The 19,789-nt window shown below is 38.3% G+C and overlaps 1 protein-coding gene across 7 annotated transcripts in view; it reads left to right on the top strand.

Moving 5' to 3' along the window:
• The window catches only part of SCUBE1 (signal peptide, CUB domain and EGF like domain containing 1), a 227,516-nt gene that overhangs the window by 40,730 nt on the left and 166,997 nt on the right, over positions 1 to 19,789 (top strand). For all 7 annotated transcript variants that reach the window (XM_087766557.1, XM_087766556.1, XM_087766555.1 and 4 more), the window contains one exon: positions 4,767 to 4,895. In XM_087766557.1, the coding sequence (XP_087622683.1) occupies positions 4,865 to 4,895 (31 nt within the window). In that variant the 5' untranslated portion in view covers positions 4,767 to 4,864. The remainder of the gene's footprint in view (positions 1 to 4,766; positions 4,896 to 19,789) is intronic.

Here is a 19,789-nt window from a genome sequence, read left to right as displayed (position 1 = left end):
TTGGACATGTGTTATTGCATGCTGATGTGTCTTCTATTCTCTGCTGAAACAGAAAGCTGAAATACTGTGATACTGGAGGCAGAAGAGACTGATTGTTTTGTTTTGAACATTTCTTAGTCAAGTTGTATGTGCTCCTGGAAGAGCTACTTCTCTGCAGGGTGGCCTTGTGAGACTTCTGAGAGTGCCATCCCTTTGTTGGAAAATACACAAATGAAACAAATTTCTGGGAAAGTGTCAGTTTCACCTGTAATAATGAAAGAAGAATCAGCCCAATCCGTATAAGGTAGATACAGGTCCCCTCAGACTAAAAAGGTCACTTAAAGAAGACAACTTCAGATTCTTTTCCTATAACTGAAATACAGTGATTGTAAATTACAGCACTCCTCACAGTAACAAATGCTCAGATTTTCTCAGATACTTGTCTACGTTTTTAAAAAAAGTTCTTGGATGCTTATATAATAATTGCAGTCTCATACAGTATGTACTCTTTAAGTAACACCACTGCTCACTGAAAAGGACAACAGCAGAGCATGGCAGTGCTGTGTTCCCTGGGGTTGCTGAGAGTTATTTCCAGGCTGCGACAAAAAGATACGCCTCTGCTTTCCAGAAAGGATTAGTAGTTTCCAGGCTTCTTTCACCTTGGCAAATAGCTGAACCATTACAATTACTAGTACACCCAAGTAAGCAAGCTTCATTTCATCTCTTTTTTCCTGATGATTTTGTCCGTTAAAACTTCTGAAACAAGCAGTGGATTTTGGACATTTCCCAAACCAGTTCCAGAAAGAGATGGTCAAAACTAGCTCACCAACAGCTGAGCATGTGGCTGTATACATCGAGCTCTGGCATTAGGAGTTGCTGTCTCATTTGAACACATAAGCCCAAATTGGTTCTTGGCAGACTATGTCGTTATTCTAAATGTCCCTACGCCTTCTTAATCATTTTGGTGCATTTAATTTTTTTCCAGAGCTCCTGTAATTGTTGCCATTGTAATACCATATGAAATGAATTCCTCTTAGAGAGGAAATTGCAATACTTTTTTAAGGTGTTTTCTTCACTAGATACCCCAAGAGTTGCCTGTCTGCACAGGCAGAATTTACTGGAGTGAAAACTTCGTAAATATTTTGCCAGTGTAGATAAAACTTTAGATTTCTCATTGAGAGCTAAATTGTAGTAAACCTTGCTAATTCAACAGTCTATGCACCTGCCTCCAGCACAGCAACTTCATGGTCGGATGGCAACATTTCTCTGTTTCTCTTCTTTCGCTTTTGTGTTACGGTAATTCCGTCATGGTGAAAGACAATATTAAGGGATCAAACTCTAAAAACGTTAAGGCTAGTCGAAGCTACAAAATTAGCAGGAAGAGTTAACTTTCTGAGTTAAAGGTGTTTGGAGACAAGAGTTTGATTAACACCCAATTCTGTCAATTACAGGAAAGAAAGAATAATAGGATATGACCTAACCAAAAGGAAATGAACATAGCTGGCCCCTGCAAATTTTGAGTTTTACAATAGATAAAATTAAGAGCGAGCCTTTATGTGTATGAATGTACTCCTATTGCTTCTGTCGCTATATTAAGCTCACTAAGGAAGCCATATCCTGCCATGTCAGCCGTAATATTCTGCCTGTAAATTATAGTTGTTCAGCACTTTCGCTGAGGCATTCTTTATAGAATGCCCTCCTGCAGGTATATGAGAAGAGAAGACGGGGTGGTGTTCACATTGTTTGCAGGCATGTCGTCTGCTTTTCTCTTGATGCAGCTGGAGCTTGAAAAAAGTTCAACATTTGGACTTTGCGGGCTTTGTGAATGCTTGGGGGGGGCGGTTGTTTGTTTGTTTTTGTTTTTTAAAATAAAGTGTTAAATTCGTATCCCCTTGGTGTTTAACTAGCGATACTAGAGATAGAATTTCCAGTCAGCCTGCCAGGTGAAGTCTCTTAAATAGCAATGTGGTTTTGAGGGGGAAAGAAACACCAAAAAACCTACAACACGGCTTTTAAAAATAGGTAGAATGTTTGGCTCCGCTCCTAGTTTTGTACAGCTCTTGGGGTACAAAAAGGAGAAGTAATCTGTTACTCCTTTTGCAAAATTCAATGCAACTGGAACTCCTTGAGAGAGAGAGATGAAAAGAATGTGTTCCTTTTGTTATTTTTCTGGTTTATGTATCTGTTAGATTACCCTTTCTGGAACGTAAGTATTTGTATTACGTCAGCACCTTGTGCTGATAATCACAGTACAGCTTTTTAGAAATAAGTATTATATAAAGGGTAGGCACTCAAAAGGCTTCACATTCCTTTGGTTTTTGTGCTTTTTGAAGGCTCTCCCATCGCTTATTTAAACAAATAGTCCTATTTGATTCATTGTTTTAAAAAAAGAAATGAATTGATCAGCCCTTGGCAGTCCGATCTTCTGAGTTCCCTTTTCTGAAGAAACTCGGTGCTGGATAAAAGTTGAGAACAAATCTTAAAATGAAGTTACCATTTTTCCTGAGTGTCCTGAAGGAATGCCCGACACACCTGATATCAGAATCATGTTACATGCTTTTTGATTATTGACTTGGCCTGTTAAAACATGGCATTGCTGTAGAGCTCTATTTTTGTCCCTGTAGCCTGAGAATGATAAGAAGTATCTGGAAATATTCATGGATGGTTGTAGAAGCTGCAAATATCTGCTAAGTGGAAACCTCACTGGAATACTTTGGCAATATGCACCCGGGCACGCTGGGCTGTAAATAAAGGAGAGCGTCTTCTCAGGGACTTGGCACTGCCATGTTGCAGGGGTGTTTGTAATGAGCCCAATACGCAGTAATTGACTTGCTGGTTATTGTTTTCAGGAAAAATCACAGACAAATCTTTTTGTTGTCATACTGGAGTCCAGAACGTAGAGCACATCCGACAGGCTGTGCTGACTCGGCACTTGGACAACTGATGGCTGGAAACTGTTAGTAAAGGATGGGAACTTTCTGAAACAGAGCAGTGGTTGAAAGACTAGGAAGTTTACCTTTAAGCAGCAGATCATATTTTTGTTAGGGAGATCCTTTCTCCAGCTTCTTATTTCCAGCATTTTTGTGGTGCGGAATGCTGAGTTACAAAAAAGCTAACTGGTTTTGCAGATGAAGTAAAATTTGTAATTCTGGTTTCAAGCTGCTCAGGAGATTGTAGAAAGACAGCTTCAGAGCTGTTGGAGGGAAGTGGATGGAGACCTGGGCTATTTTGAGTTTAAGGTAGGTTTCTGGGAGGGGCAGACCTGAGGGGCAAGGCCTGCAAAAAAACTTGGGAGGAGCCTGTTCCTGCTCTGACAGATTAAACTTCTCAGAGGATTGTGCAAGGAGGGACAAAGCTAGCCAAACTCAATCCAAGGGCCAGAAATGCTGAAAGCATTGAGTGACTGAGTCTGAGCTGGCTTTTCAGAAGAGTCTGGTTTTACCAAACTACCTTGCTGTCTTGGGATTGCGGCTGGATATGATACCAGGTAGCAAAGCTTTTCCTGGAGTACTTTTAAAAGTAAAAAAAAAAAAAAGAAAAAAGAAAAAAAAAAAAAAGGCTATGTGAATGTGAACCTAATACAGAAATATTTCAGCCACCTCTGCAATGGAAGGCACGTTTGAACAGCCAGGATAGCTCTGATGTACTAACAGGTGATTTTCTAAAAAGATTACTTTATCCATTTATCATGCACTGTCTAATTTAGGAACAGTAGCTGGTGTTTTTGGTCTAGCACACCACAGATTTAGAGATGATAGTTATCAAGCTATGAGGCTCTCTATAATTATTTGTGTATTTTTAGTTGGTTGATGTGCACCACTGAATGATTCACAGCAGTGACTGTGATGTTGACATTCCACGTATAAGCCAAGGTACAATCTGTAAAAAGAAGAAAGTTTGCACTTTCTAGAATGAGTGAAGAAGTGATTTTTATATAAGGGAGTGAAGATCATAACAGGATTGTTTGTAGTTGAAGCAGAATGCATCTCTCTTATCATTCATGGTACTCTTTCAGATACAGGCCAGTGTACAAGAAGTAATTAAAAATAATTCTAGCATACCTTCTAAGAACAAAACATTGGACTTCTTGTTGTTTTTGTTGTTGTTGCTGCCATACGTGAATTAATACAGAAAATGATAATGGGGCTTATTTTGTGGGGGAAGAGAAAGAGACAGACAAAACTGTACCAAGGTATCAACAGTAACTTCATAGAGCTCAGTGGACTGTGACAGCTATTTCAGAAATGATGTTTTTCGAGGTTTATTGTACAGAACTAGAGCCTTATGTATTGTCAGGAATATACCAGATCTTCCTTGTTCTGAGAAGACAATTTTTTGTTAAGGCATATTTTTCTTTTGTCTTATGCTATATTAATAGCATGTTTCAGATAGTTGTTCATTACTACAAAGTCAAAGGTTTAACTCCTTGTCTGCTTGATTATTTTAAAGACAAAACCCAAAACCTACATTTCAAATGTAAAAAATGTACTGAAATCAAGTGTTTCTTTTTAATTTTTGACAATAGTATTGTTTACTGTCATGATACTACAATTATTTTGGGAAGGACTGTTCTATACATTGCCTTGCTCCTTTTCCGTCATATATGACCCTGATATATTCCTTCAGTAGTTCCCTGAGCCATCTGTTGGATGAAATATGCAATATGAGTATATAGAAAGATTAGGAACATGCGTATATTCGAAGATCATGCTCGGCTGGAGAAATTGTTCTGTATTCTTGATATTCTCTTTTTACAAAAGCTTCTTTTTCCTCCTTTTGTGTTTTAGATATTGATGAATGTGAGAATGACTTCTACAATGGGGGTTGTGTCCACGAGTGCATCAACATTCCAGGCAACTACAGGTGTACATGCTACGATGGGTTCATGTTAGCCCATGATGGCCACAACTGTCTTGGTAAGTAGTGAATGCTGGCAAGAGAGTTTTATTTCATGGCTATGGTAAGAAGGCCTGATGTGCTTGCTACATTTTGTCATCTGGTATGTTTTCAGTAAAGACTTGATCCAGATCCCACTGAATAAGTTCAAACCTGTCCGTTGACTCCAGTGTGGTTTAGACCAGACCCTTAAAGTTGGCCCTCTTAATCATAACATACTCAAATCAGTTTGCCCATCTTTAACGTTGCTAAAAAAAACCCTGACCTCCAAAGCCTGTGCTGGATGTTTGGGCTTCTTTTTTAAGAAAAGTAATCTGTCCCATCCGCTTAAATATATTTGGTCTATTTCTTCCAACTTTTGTAATTCCAGTCATATCTTTAAAGCTCCCCCTCCCTTCTTTTTCCCTTTTAGGGTAGCATAGTTCTGGGATATGCTGTATGAACATAAATTACAGAATGTTAAAAGTGCAAGTGTGATGAAGGAATACTTGGACAATAAAACAGGGCAAAGAAACAGTTATCAGTAATAGCTGCTTACAAAGGGGAGGGACACAGCCATGTACAGAGGAGGATCTTAATTGCTTCAGCAGTCTGAGGATTTTTGGATGTGTTTTTTGATTCATGTCCGTTGCTCTGGTTTAAATAGGTTGGGTTTATCCTATAAGCTAAAAAGTGTATCTTTTGTTTCAAAATTTCTTCACACCAATTACCTGGAAATGAACTTTGACTGCTATATCCAGTTTCCCATGCCTGCTTACTTGGTAGTCATTTTAGCTAAATCCTAGTGCCTAGGGACTATTTTTCTCAATATTCCCAATATAAATGCAATGACCAGTGTTTGGTACAGTCCCAAATTCATTTCAAGGCTATGTTTATAAAACAGTGCAGGAAAGGGGTATTTTTTCTGTGTCATGCAGCACCTTTACTTTGGTAAAAACTGAGATTCTTTGCAATAAAAGTCAAGAAATCAGGTAGTGAACCAGAAATAAAGTCCAGTAACACCAGTCTGCACTCACTGAAGCTATGGAACAGCTAGAATTACTGAGCAAGGATTTGGTTAGCCTTTCAGTAGATGTACTTCCTACTGGGTTCATTTTCAAACTGAGTAATATTTGTTCAGATTGATTATATATCATGACCATTGGCAGGCTTTTGACTGAAACTTCCAAATTTCATTTGTTATAGAACAGACTAAATAGATTTATTTGCCTTAACCTGAGGTGGTCAAATGATTAATTGTGCAAGAGGTATTTCTTACACAAAGAGCAGCCAGACGTTCATTTAAAAAAGAAAGAAAAACTGTATTTATACTAATGTTCATAAATACCTCTTAATAAAACAGGACACAAACATAATCAAATAGTTCAACTATTTGGAATTCAAATAACTGTGCATATACGTTGTTTCAAACAGCTTGCTATTTTCAACTTTGTTTCCAAATGATTCCCATAGTAGTAGGGAAAAGTAGGTTAGCAAGTAAGAACAGCAAAAGGAGTGACCTGATAAAGGATGAATGCTTCAGGAGATCTGTGGGGTTTATTTGGACCCTGCTGTCTCTGTTGTTGCTTTCTGGTCATGAAACATACAGACTGGATCTACAGAGAGAGTCAGATTTCTGATTTTCTTTTCATTAATTTCTATTCAGCCACTTGTTTTTTGGGGATTAAAAAAAGACCTACAATAATATGAACCATTGTGCTTAACAGGTGGCTACGGTTGAAAGTGTTGTTCAAAGCTTGCCAAGAGATCTTTCAGGTTTTTTAGAATTGAGTGTCCGCCGATACTCATGGGCCCATACTCTGAGCTGACTTTTTGTGTTACCCCAAAAATGTTAGGATCCATGTTGCTTCTAGAAGAGGTTCAGTGGACAGATGAGTGGGAACAATAGCAAAGGGCTCCCTTTCTCCCAGTGTGCAACTTTAGCACACTAAAAGAGGTCACAATTGCCTTTCTAATTTTGAGACCATGGACGGGGGAAGTTTCTGTTCCTCAAATGTAGATTGAATATTTCCAGCTAATGAATGGTCTTTGATATGTCTCAGTAAAATAACAGTTTTTACTTAGAGGCACTGAAAAGGGAATCAAGGCACATTCCTCTTTCTCCCTTCTTTAAAATTTGAGTGCGTTTGCTGAGGATGAGTGTCTGGTTGTAAGGTCTCAGATTGAAGTTCTTCATCCTGACAGTGGCCATGCAAATCTTGCTATGACTGCCTGTTGCGTGCTAACTGAGATTTGGGACACCATTGCTAGAAAAGAGAGAACTTCATTTTTCTGTCATCATTTGGTCCCTAGCAGGCATTATCGGTTATACTGACTGCTGGGGTAGCCTGTTGTGCCTATTAGCACAGTATCAGTTTTGACAAGGGGGATGTTGTAGTCTTTTCCCTTCTGGCGTAGTTGTATTTCCCTTCACTTATGCTACCAGAAATGTGTAAATGCAGTTGGCTGTTTATAAGAGGATGCAGTGAGGTCTCAAATCAAAACCAAACCTTGTATTTGCACATGATTAAGTTAGTGTTTCTGTAACCTTTTGGAAAATTTTCCCAGCATGTAAAACTTGGTTAATTTATTCCAAAGATATATATTTTTTTCCCCATGAGGAAATTAGGCGTTGAAAGGAATTAAAGTTTTGATGAGTCCACTGATTTCCACCTGTTCTTGCTTTTTGAGAAACGACTTATTTTTCATGGATTATAAAGAGACAAAGAATTCTTCATAAGATTAGTGACAATGTTTTTCACCTTTCAGTGCATTCTTTTACTGATTCTCCTGCCCCCAACCTCTATAGGACTTTACAGAACTGTCAAAATGAAGAGTGCTAGTTAGGTACCATATCATATATTCTATGTATCAAGTTGATGTTCCTCTTAGAAAAGGCATGTAATGTTTGATCAGCATGCTGAAATTAAGTCAGTATACACATTAAGTAGAGCTGTAGTGGATCGTGTATAGAGGTATGTCATTTCCGTAGAATTTGTAGATGAGCTTATAACACTTGCAGTAGGTTGATTTTGAAAACCCTGCCTGAACCGTCTTCTCATACAGCACCATGGATGTGTATGTGCTTGGACAGAATATTTGCTTGGAGTGACCCAACATCAGGCTACACTATTCCTGCTTCTCCCCTACCCTTTGGCCTTCCAGGCATTACCTTTGGGATCCATTTTGTCAGCACGTGGGGAGCCAAGCAGCAAGAACTCTTAGAGGGCAATTTGACTGCCTAAACATAGGAGCCTCATGCCAGTGAGGACACCCTGGTGCTGGCAGATGTGATGTGTACAGGAGTAGGTCTGGAGTGTGAGATGGAGGCTAGATGGAATAATATAAAGAATCTAAAATGGCATCTGACTTCAATGTTTAGACAGCTGAATTGCTCTCTTAGTGACTTGGGCTGCATTTTGTCGTGCACACATCACCAGAAATCTTTGTCTAGTGATTTTAGATAGAACGCCTAGGGATGGGACCCCGTGATAGTTCACTGATAGTTCTATAGGCCATCTAGGAACCTCTAGGAAACAGGTTGTAATGGACAAGACCATTATATCAGGATTTCTGCATCTCTTGCTTGACTGAAGTCTATGCAAAATCTTAAGCCATCTCTTCTTGACAGGGTTTACATTCCTTTTTAAACCTTCACTGGATGTCTTTCTAATAAAGTCAGTATAGCAAGATAATTACAATCTTCTTTATAAATAACAAACTTGGAATATTCACAACTAATTAGATCGGATGCAGTTGACAGGTTAAGTGTTTTTTCCTTGAGTTCTTGTTTCAACATTTCTCTCTCTCTTTCTAATCAAGTGAAATTTCTTATTTATTTATTTGTTGGGAGGAGGTGTTTGGTTAAGAATTCATGGCTAAAATTTGTACTGGAAAATGTCCAAAACTGTCCTCAGGGGAACTCAACTAGCTTTCTATTTGACATTTTTATTGAGGAATTTCTCAAATATAACATGAAATGACACCACAGGGAATTCAAACTATGATGAGATCCTTGTCTGGCTAAAAATAATTTATTTTAGCACTGTAATCACTTGAAATAGCAGTAGTTCTTTCTCAAAATTGCTCTAAATTCTGCTCAGTGGATGCAAGACTAATATTTGGTCTCTTGCAATAGGTTTTCTTTATCCTTCATTTGAAACCAGTCATGAAATATGTTTTCCCCTCTCATAAATGAAATACCAGTCTGGTTTTTTTTTATAAGCAATTAGCTCACTGGTCCAGATGTTTTTTCCTGTTTGATCATTTTTTCTCCATGGTCTTACTGATAAATTGATTTTTCGTCTTTCACATGTTGAGGCATGCTATCAATTTTTCTCTTGCTTTTAGGGAGAGATTATGGCATAACTGATCGTCCTTCGTGTTAGTGCCAAACACTTTACCGATCTCAGTTGTAGTAAATCAGAGTCTGTTCGCAGATATCTGGTAAAATCTGTGAATCTTTACGACAGAGTATCAATGGATAAGACCTATGCCTTTAAAACTGGTTATTCTCCCTGCTCTGATTCAGCATGACACTTAAAGGTGTTCTAATTTGCCTACGTTTTTTTACTTTCTTGGTTTAATATTAAGTAAGAAGACTGGACTTTTGCGTATGTGTAAGTGCGTTATTGATTGGAGGCCTCTTTGGCAGTTGGGCATACTTATATTCTGTCTTTGCGTCCTCTTGGAGGCTTTCAGTAAGACAGATAGCAGATAGCGGAGGAGGTAGATTGAGCCCAGTGTTGTAAGCCTGGGTGTTGTGCAAAGTGAGATACGTAGTTGATGGGGATGCCATAGAGAAGGCTTGAGAATTTGTCTTCCTTTTCAGTGAGAATTTCAGGGGAGCTTGGCATAGCTGCCACTATGGCGACTCCAGAATGTACCCAGGGGGATAAAAGAGAATTTCCTGCGTTTTTTAGTTTACTTTCAAGCTATTGGGATAGGAATTGTCATATCAAAAGAAACCCTCTGCTCCTTCGGCAGCAGTAAGGCTTCAGCTGGTGGAGGACTGTTCAGTTTAGGGCATTGCACTTGAATGAAGCCAAAAGAGAGCAGTGAGAATATTGAGTGATCTAGAAAACATAGAATCATAGAATATCTCAAGTTCGAAGGGAGCCATAAGGATCATGAAGTCTAACATGGCTAATGCCAGAAGAATGAAAGAAAAGCTATCATTTTCTTCTAGGGAAGAGAGGATGAAAAAGAAGATGCAATAGTCATCAAATCCAGCAAAGCCTGCTGCAAAGAATTAGATTTTTACTCTTTTGTTTTTGTATCCCCGCTGAAGTGAATGAGGTAGTGCAATAGCATTACTCCACTTGGGAAATTCCGAAAGAGCATTGAATTATTTTTCCTTTCTCCTGAAGGACTCTCATGTGGAGTGCCGTTATCTTACATTAATCTCTCACCTACTGTATAAAAATGTAAGCTCCTAGGAGAGTATTATGTGCTGTGTTGGTCTGAAGCATCACCAAAGAAGAAAGTTCTGAAGCTTATCCTGGATTACTAAACCTTGGGATTTATCCAGGAAAAGCTGGAAACCTTGCTGAAAGCAGCTCTTGCTAGTGTTCCTGACTAAGTCTTACAAATCTATTCAGCATTGGAAAACAGAAAGTGGAAGAGAGTGCCATGATTATTTGGATCAGAAAGTGGAGAGCCTTGCTTTGCAAAATTTCCTTGCCAAAGGGCTCACATATCAGCTGATATTCCAGCTGTTCCAGGCCTTCTGGAATTTACCTATCTCTGATCAGAATGTGAAAAAATGGGGAAAGAAGCGTGCAAGAAAAATATGCAGCAACAAAAGCTGACTGTCATTGGTTCTTACTTAAGAAAACCATGTAAAACCTCCTCCACATTCTGCTTTTCTATCCTTTTTTCCCGGAGGCAGAGTTTTGTGTACATATAGTTAGGGAATTCTTCCTAAAAATCGACACAACTCATTGTTTTCTGTTTGTCAAACCAAATCTGGGTGTGAAAAATATTTCAGGTTAAAGAATGGAATTACATGGAGTGATGATTTTCTTTTGCTTATCTCTTCAGATATAAATATGAATAGCTATGAAGTGCTACTCATCTCTCTCTGTTTTGTGTGTTGGGTTTTTTTTATTTTCTCCTTAGCTCTGATTTGTGATAGTCCCTTTTTAATAGGGAGCAAGCATTGCTTTTTTACAAAAACACTTCTTGCTTCCAGGTTGCACTCATCTTAACTCTTCTTTCTTCTAAAGATTAGCATAGGTTTCATGAAGTCATCTGCTCTTTGTAATTTCTCTGATTAGTAAGTGTGCTCAAGAAGGTTGTAAACTCTTCTTAGAAACCATCAAAAAAGATACAAAGGAGCATGGACAAAAAATTTATCATAATGTATTCAGAGATGTATTTATTTTATGTATAGGTTTTTCTGTGGTATTAATTGCTGTGATATAGGAACATACGTGAACACCTTGTAAATACTGATAGATTTGTCCTCAGAAAATCCTGTAAGGAAAAGAAGTATAATTTTCATTGTTTTATAGATGAGGAACTAGGGCAAACAGATTAAGTTACTTCTCAGTCTTCACACAGGATATCTGGATGTCTGCCGCATAGCCAAGAATAGAATCCTTACCCTTCTGTATCCCTGCTTACACAGTCTTATTTCAAATATTCTGTGTAACTTTTGTTTCTCATACAGAAAAATAACAATTACTAAATTTGGACAACTATAATATGATATCTCAGTTAATTCTCTTGTATGTCAGACCTCCTGAAAATAACTACAGTTATTACAGTAGGTTTTGATGATCCAGTGTAGTTTATGGTTCTTCAGCAGTTAATCCTGTGTCTGATTGAGAAGAGTCCTGGGAAGCAGAGTGAAATTCTGATTATAAATGTAGCCAGAAATGCAATTACTAGTGTGCATTATAGATTCTGTGGAGCTCTCTGCAAAAGCTGAATGTTCAGTATGGTAGACAAAAATACAAGCACAGTGTCAGCTGTGAATTCAGTAGCAAAGAATTGAATAGCAAAGTCTGGTTATGTCCACAATCTTGAAGGTGTGCTTCGGGCAGAAGGCCTGATTTTCCAGCCTGAAAAATGGACATTACTGTTTTATTTGTCTGTTCTCAGATGCTATTTTGCATTTCTTGACGAAGTGACTAAATCACGTGGAAGCCCCTGTGGGAAAGGAGAGGTAGCACTTTCCCTGGAGCAACTGAACCTGCTCCAGAAGTGGTACTAGTCTGCCAGCTCTGGTAGGTGGAGCAGAGTGACAATCGCAGCAAGGCATTTGGGAGCCTGCAGCTAAAGCAGAAACTTCTGAGACAAACCAGGAGCAGATGGTCACAGGCCTTGAAGTAACATCTGCCTGTTATAAAATGGGCCTTTGGATCCCCAATCAGTATAAAAATTAGGTTCATGTTTGAAATCACACAATTTCTTTTCTTCTAAGGTCTGAGGTTAGGATCTAAACCCAAGTTCCTGTCTTGCAGTGCTTCTTATTTTAAGAGAGGAGAGGTTTTAACCCTGGCATGTAGGCTTAATTCCTGACTGGGTAGTAGTAATCTGACTCAGATGACAAAAAGAACATTAGTATGTATGCACGGGTATGTATATCACATCATATCATTCATTCTCTTTCAGTGAATGCTCCAGTACTCTATATTTTTCTTTCAAAACAGACCCAAACCAGTTAGAATCCAAAATCCACCTATTCCTACCCTTCTGTTTGTCTGAATTTATACACTGGGATGGGGGATTATGGCCTAATCTGCCTATCAACATGAAGTGGGAGGAGAGTTGCAAGTGTATGTGAAATCATTTCTAAAACTCCCAGATGTAAAATGTCAAGAAGTGGTACATAACTCATTTAGGATTGCATAATCACTGGTATGATTAAAGAGACCAATGTCTTCCTTTTAATTTAGCTTTATTTTTCTTCTTCTCCAGACAGCTGTGCACAATGTGTTGCTTGCTTGAACTCCAAATGAATGCTTCTGTTACTGATGTTTATTTTTCTTTATGTTTCCCAACAGTTCAAATAGATTTTACTTTTTTTTAATGTGAACATTTTTAATATAAAACTAAACAGCTTTTGGAAAGTTGTTTTCGGTTTCATAAAAACAAATATTTTAAAGAGAAGCTGAAAAATGGTCCATTTTCTTGGCTGTTTTCCAGTTTTCCTTGCCCTTCTTTCCTAATTCCAGGAGACTATTAGGTGAGCCGACAGTTAAGTATTGTCCTCCTCTAGCACATCAGCAGGGCCTCTACTAATATTATCAGTCATAAACTGTCTTCCAGATTTTCATGGTTGCTAATCTTAAACTCCTTGGCAGATGGAGGAGGGTTGAATAAACCCAATAGCCTTCTTTTCATAACTCTTCATTTTTATTAAAACACATGTAAAATTATGGTATTTTTGTAGAGAAAGTTATTAATCTAAATCTTGAAGCTCTTACTCATTTCCAGTGGTTCCAGTGAGAGTTTTGCTTGAGCAGAACTTCAGGACTTGGCAGTTATTTTATGTCTTAAGAGAAGGAGACCAGACTCCCAAATCAGGGCTCAGTGGTTGAGTAGCAGGGATCCGTTCTAAATGTGAGGGGCCCAGGCACAAGATGGGAATGGGGCCCTATATAATATATATTTACAGACAGGATGAAAAGTGTTGAAATGCAAGTTTTAACAATGGATGTATCTGTATGTTTTAAATCTTTGTGTGTTCTGTATTTCTGCAAATGATGACTGGCAGTGATTGGGTCCTTGGAGCATAGTAAGAACCTTGGGATTAGAGGACCCCTGCAAATGGGGCCCCAGAGGTATTAAGCTACTGAACCTCCCCCAGACAAGCTGCAGTGAGTGCATACACAAAAATCCACGCTGCAAATTGCACAACTAACTGAATTTTAGTGACAAATGCATTCTCTCGGGATGAAAAACTTCAGTGCATTTTTTAAAGTTCTTTGTTTTTCAGATGCAAGCCTGAATGACAAAGAAAGTTACTTTCTGATATGTTTCTTCAGCGAACTAATTTTTACTATATTACTGTTTTCAGATCTTTTATCAGTCTTGCTTGGTCTGTACATTAGAGGAATGATAACAGCTGTGACTCATCACAGCAGTTTAAAGTATCCAGTCTTTGTGGCACAGTGGCATGCATCAGATTTTGTAACACGTACTGCTATTCCGCAATGCCTTCCCCTAACCGATGACTAGGTGCTGAGCAAATACAAATAGCTAGGATGATAAGTAAATGTTCTATAGAAAATTCTGTATTAGATGTTTACATACAACTTCTGTATATATGTGTTTACTTTTGTTACTTTGTTGCCCGCATCTTGTGAGAGTCTTCGTGGTGCAAGTGGTGCTAGACCATCATAGAAATAAATTAAATCTCTCTTTCGAGATGGGATTATAATGTTAGTTCTGATGATCTTCCTCTTCTGAACCTCAGATTTAGTTTTCTGGCACCTGGTAACTGTAGACTCCGAGCCATGGCAGCCTCCTCTCTTCATGGCAGGTTCCATGATGGACGGATGAGAATCATTATCATGGTGTTTGCATACAAATTTGAAGAACATTTAACAACCAAGAAGTCAAGCCCTACATTTCTATAAAGCTTATGAAGCCCTCAAACTAAGAATTGCTTACTTTAAATGTCCTAGGCTCTGCTTCAGCTGATGGACTGTAAATGTCTGTATACAAGCTGTCTATCTGTACTCACCTTGGAGTCACTAGAGAGAAATAGATATTTTGTGTGCGTGACTGCCCTCATCCTAAAGTATATATTTACTGTAGCTCAGATGAACTGCTCCCTGTTTTTTCACGGGTGCACTCCCATGGACTTCAGCTAATCAACATCTTTGAAAATAGGATTGTTGCTATCAGAAGTCTGGAGCCCAAAATTGGAGACTAATTTTGAAAACACGTCCATGTTCACTCTGGAAATACAATAAAAATATGGAATTCTCATTGTGATTGATGGAAAGGTCTCTGATATCTAGCGCTCTCTGAAGCTAGGATCTGAACACACTGCTTTTCTTATCCTGCTTTTTCTATTTCTGTATCTGAAAGTTTCCCCCTTTGAAAGTACTCTAATGTTTAGTCACCCCACATTAGTCTTCCGAGTTCAAATGAGATATAGCTTTCTTTACATGTTAATTTGCCATATGTTTGCTTTCTTAAGCCAATGTGATCTGAGAAGTACCAAAACAAGTCAGAGTATAAATCAGCGTAGGCCCAAGGTTTTTTGTTAGGTATGGGGAAATAATCAAAAGTGTGGAATAAATCTTGGTTGCTGTCAACGATGAAGTTAGATTCTCAGACTGTCATAATAAATTAAGAAACTGGGAGCTGTGTGACAGCAGCATCAATCTCAGTCTCTTGTTTCTGCAAGTCTTCTTGTTGTCTGAGTCTTTCTTTTTTTTTTTTTCTTAAATACTTACTCCCTGGAGGAGGTAATCAATCACAGTAAAGATTTCTCTACATGGAACACTCAGGAAAGTAAAGAATAATCAGCTTAGAGTGTGAAGTTAATATGTATAAGGTAAATCAGTTAAATTCCGTATGGATGCTCTTATTTGGTCTGATATGGCTATAGATGTCTGTGTCTTATTTCAGCAAAGTCAGAGTTTTATTCTGCAGTATTTATTCTACATCGTTACTGCTTTACCTTGTTTGTATTAGTTTCGTATCTTGTGTTAATTCATCTTAACTTTCTCGTAATAGCAAATTTCTAAGCCAGCGTGGCCTAAAAGAGAAAAAACTATAAAATATATTAAAATTAACCAAAGCTTTGAGAGCCACATTGTGTTTAGCTCTTACTTAAAGCAAGGGAGAACATGTATTGACCTGAGGGTGCAGGATTTCAGCCTATAATGGTTGTGTTTACCAGTCAGATGTGTATGACATTCAAGCCTTCCCTCATGGAAGGGTGTCTTTGTCAATCCTAGAAATTACATAGATCTAGTTAAAACACTGAATTCATATAGGTTACAAAAAGACATCAGGCAAAGAGGAGAGCAGTGAAGTCGTCCAGTCTCTGATTTCAAATACAGTCACTGTCATTATACTATGCTTAGAATGCGATCGATTCTTGGCAGTGTTGATTTATGATAAACAGTATGATTTATACAGTCAAGAAATAGCCATCGAAAAGAATAGCTGCTGCATAATTGCTTACTGTATTAGAAAATGAAAAAAACCCTCTTTTCCAGTATGGATGAGTACCAGATGAAAGGTTGGCAGTCAATTTCCTTGTTATGTAGATTCCAGGGTCTCGGCTTTCTGTAGTACCCTGCTTTTGCTGTCTAATACTTTCCATGAATTTCTGCATCTTGACATTACTCTTTTGACTTCAGTGTACAATGTGCAAACTTTAAAGTTTGAATCAGACTACAGGACCAATATAGAGGATTATTTTTACTACTTCCATTACCTTCTGCAGACTTCGATCCAGATCCTTCTCAAGTATCTCAAAATATTCCCTGTGTACATGTTCCTTACTGGAATCGTATTGGAGCACAAGATGCAGTTTTGCATAAAAGAGGGGCAGGAAGGAACATGGACTAGTTGATGGTAGCATATTTTCATATGACTTTGTGATGACTGTAGCTAACATCTAAATAATAATAATAATAATAATAATAATAATAATAATAATAATAATAATAATAATAATAATAATAATAATAATAATTCGTTAACTAAAACATTAATTAAAAAGTCACTGGACATACTTTACAAGAATGATTGTTTAGAGAATTTGGAAGGTTTAGGATTAAAGCAAAATTTATGATTAAGAGGCCTTATAGGGCATGGAAAGAAATATTTGGGAACAATTGAAATATACTTTGTTAAATAAATAAGATTAGAGTGGACATATGGAATTGTGCTGTAGGACAGGAGCAGAAATGAGAGTCAGGGCAAAGCTTTTCCACTCCACTTCCACTTAACAAAACAAAATTCTAACTGAAGAGAAAGTTGCTACAGCCATAAGCATTAGGGTATAGTACAGCCTCTTCAGCAGAGCGGTCATACCTTAGTTAAAACAGAATGGAAGTAGAATTGAAGAGTTCAAAGGAATGGAAAGATGTGTTTGCTGGCATTCCCTAGGCAGTGGCACTGTAGATGAATAGAAGCGGGATCAGATTCATACAAAATGGTTTTAAAGCGCTGTATAAGAAGAATGGATAACTTATTAAAAAATAATTGATTGGGAACTTTGTTGTGTTTAGGCACTGTTGTCAGGAGACCACCATGTGTATGTGTCTGTCTAAAAAATTATTACCAAGTGAGAGAATAGAAGCTACAACTAACTTGGATGTTTATTTTGGAAATGCTAAAAGCTGTGAAAAGGGTTTTGATGTCTTAAAAGGACAGACAGTGGTGCCCAGTTGTTTAAGACAAGAATAAACAAGTGACGTCAAGAGACTTGAACTCAATGCAGCATTTGCGCGGTGTCCGTGAGGCTGTTTACTTCAGCTCAGCAAATGGGCAGGCATCGCAGGCAGCAGCGTTAAGCTCTTGCACTAAGTGAATATTTCCTATGCTATATATAGCAAAGAAGTCTGTTGCAGCCGCGTTTACACTCCGTTTGTGTAGTGCGAAATTTAAGGAATTCCACTGTGTGTCACAAGATAGCTACAGAAAAAAAATGTTAAGCATTCCTTTTCAAGTTGCGCACATCTATAACTGCAGGCAAACAAGAAGCCTAGTCAGTGGGTGTTGAGGTGATAGGTGATTGTAGCCCATTAAGAGATGGGATTCTCCAGGACAGATCGTGGGTATCGTTTTAGGTGTTGTATCCTTGTACATAAGAAAAGAGTGTTTCTAGGGATCAATTCATGGATAATTTTAGAATTATTTTAGTATTCATCACCCAAGAGCATCCTTGTGATTAGTACTTCATGTTTCTCTTCTGTAAAATGTGTTTTATTTTTCAGGGAAAGGTAATTTTTCCACACTTCCTGGGTTTTTTAATGTCTACTCCAATAAACATTTACTGCTGTAGGATCCAGTTTTTTGCAGGTGGATCTTTTCTCAGCAAGGGCCCTAGTGAAGATTTCTGCAACTGGTAGTGAATGAAGTACTGGATTCAAGGGTGTGGTGTTCCTTTTCCTTTTCTTCACCACATTTTTCAATTTCTGAAAAAAGGGGACAAAAAGCAGACTTTTAGCCTTATGTGCAAATAGTAGAAAATTTGGGACCCGCTTTTAAATTCTTGGTGAAGTCTGATTTCAGATCTCCTGACGATATGAATGCTGTGTACATAGGTAGTGGTGTCTCTTTCTTCTAACATTTCCCTTTGTACGCTCATATAAAGTTGGTCTAAGAAAGATGGCTTAGCAGCTATTTCAATTAGCAATAATTCTTGTTTCCATGGCCCCCTCAGCTGATGCAATGTATCACCCTCCCTACCTTGACAGCGTGTCGCTACTTGTATGACCGTTCCAGTAGGAACACCTGCCTACAACCTCTAATCTGATACCACTGGCATCACTCCTACGTGCCAGATCTACTCTTTGGGCTTCCACAGCTATCTTGAAATCAGATCTTCCAAGACACCCACTCCAGTAGAGCATCACGGTACTTGGAGGGAATGGAATACAGAAGTGAGACGAATGTGTGCCAAATGTTGCCGTCATTCAGGTTAACGTCTAGAAATGAGCGCCTTTTGTTTTAAACATGATATACTGAAGTCATTCAGATTGTCTCTGTAATTATCGTATTTGTGTATTGCTGTGCTTCAGAGCTCAAAATAGATGAGGTAGACAGTACGAGGCTGAGGGGGATCTGTAAGATCAAGAAAGATGCAGAAAAGGCAAGTAGGGAATGAATATTTACTGTTTCTCACAATAATGGGGTTAGGGGGCATTCATTCAGACTATGAAGCAGCATGTTTGAAATAAACAAAAGGATGTCTTTTTTATGTAACTCATAATTAAATTGCAGAGGGAATTGCCCCATCATGTTGGGTTCAGAAGAGATTAAACAAATTCATACAGGAGAGATCCAGCAGTGACAATGGTCTAGCAAGTGATTTAGGAAGGTTAATAGGTATGTGATTGCTGAAAACTGGGAGAGCATGCCAGCAATGGTTCTGTCCCATCTCTACTGTCTTCTCCTGAGTATCATCAACTACAGGACAGTGTCAAAGAGAGGATGCTGGGCTAGGTGTTCTTTTGGTATAAGAATAACTATGACTATAGTAAATGCAGGAATGTGATTTTTTTTTTTTTATGAGACTTTCAGCCAGCTTTCTGACTAGAAATATTCAGAATACAATGGTTTTAGAATTCCAGAATCAGGCACTCGTGTTTTCTGAGTTTGTGGTTGCTAATCATTCTCTTACGAATACAAGATCTCCTCAGTGGAGTTTTGTTGCTAACATTTGAGGAAAGTCTCCTGCGTTGCTATCAGTAGTTCATCTATCTATCGTGATGTTCTGCACTGGTAAAATAGGCATCTTAGAGAAATCTTCCAAAAGTTTCAAAGAGTAGCTTAGAGAAAAGCTAGCAGGATCAGCTCCCAGGATCATGAGTCAAAGTCCTGTTTTTAGAAGTCTCCAAAGAATCTTAATGCTACAGTAAGTGAATTGTACTGTGGCTCCCAAATGCTTTGGAGACTTTGAAGATGAGACTCAGATTTCTGAGGGGCTTAAGTGCTTATGAAAATGCTGACGTGAAAGAAAAATGTCAGAAGGAAGGAAGAGAAGATCGTGGGAGGAAGTGGCCAGTGGATATACTGTTCTTGACATTGACTCTGTGTAGTGCTTCCACTTTTGTATCTTCCTGCTTGTGGTTTTGGTTTCAGGTACCCTTAGCAGACCTTTCTGCCTCGATGGTGTCCAAACAGGACACTCGATCAGAATAACCTCTTTAGGCCAAATACCACAGGAAGCTCTGAGCCAGATCAGGGTGAAATACCAGTGGAGCTAGTTTGAAAAGTTCATCAGATAAAT

The sequence above is a fragment of the Nipponia nippon genome, unplaced genomic scaffold (genome assembly GCF_047370975.1).
Source record: "Nipponia nippon isolate SJK-2023a ecotype South Korea unplaced genomic scaffold, ASM4737097v1 scaffold_3, whole genome shotgun sequence".
NCBI classification, from domain to species: Eukaryota; Metazoa; Chordata; class Aves; order Pelecaniformes; family Threskiornithidae; genus Nipponia; species Nipponia nippon.
This window is presented reverse-complemented; position numbering and strand designations above follow the sequence as displayed.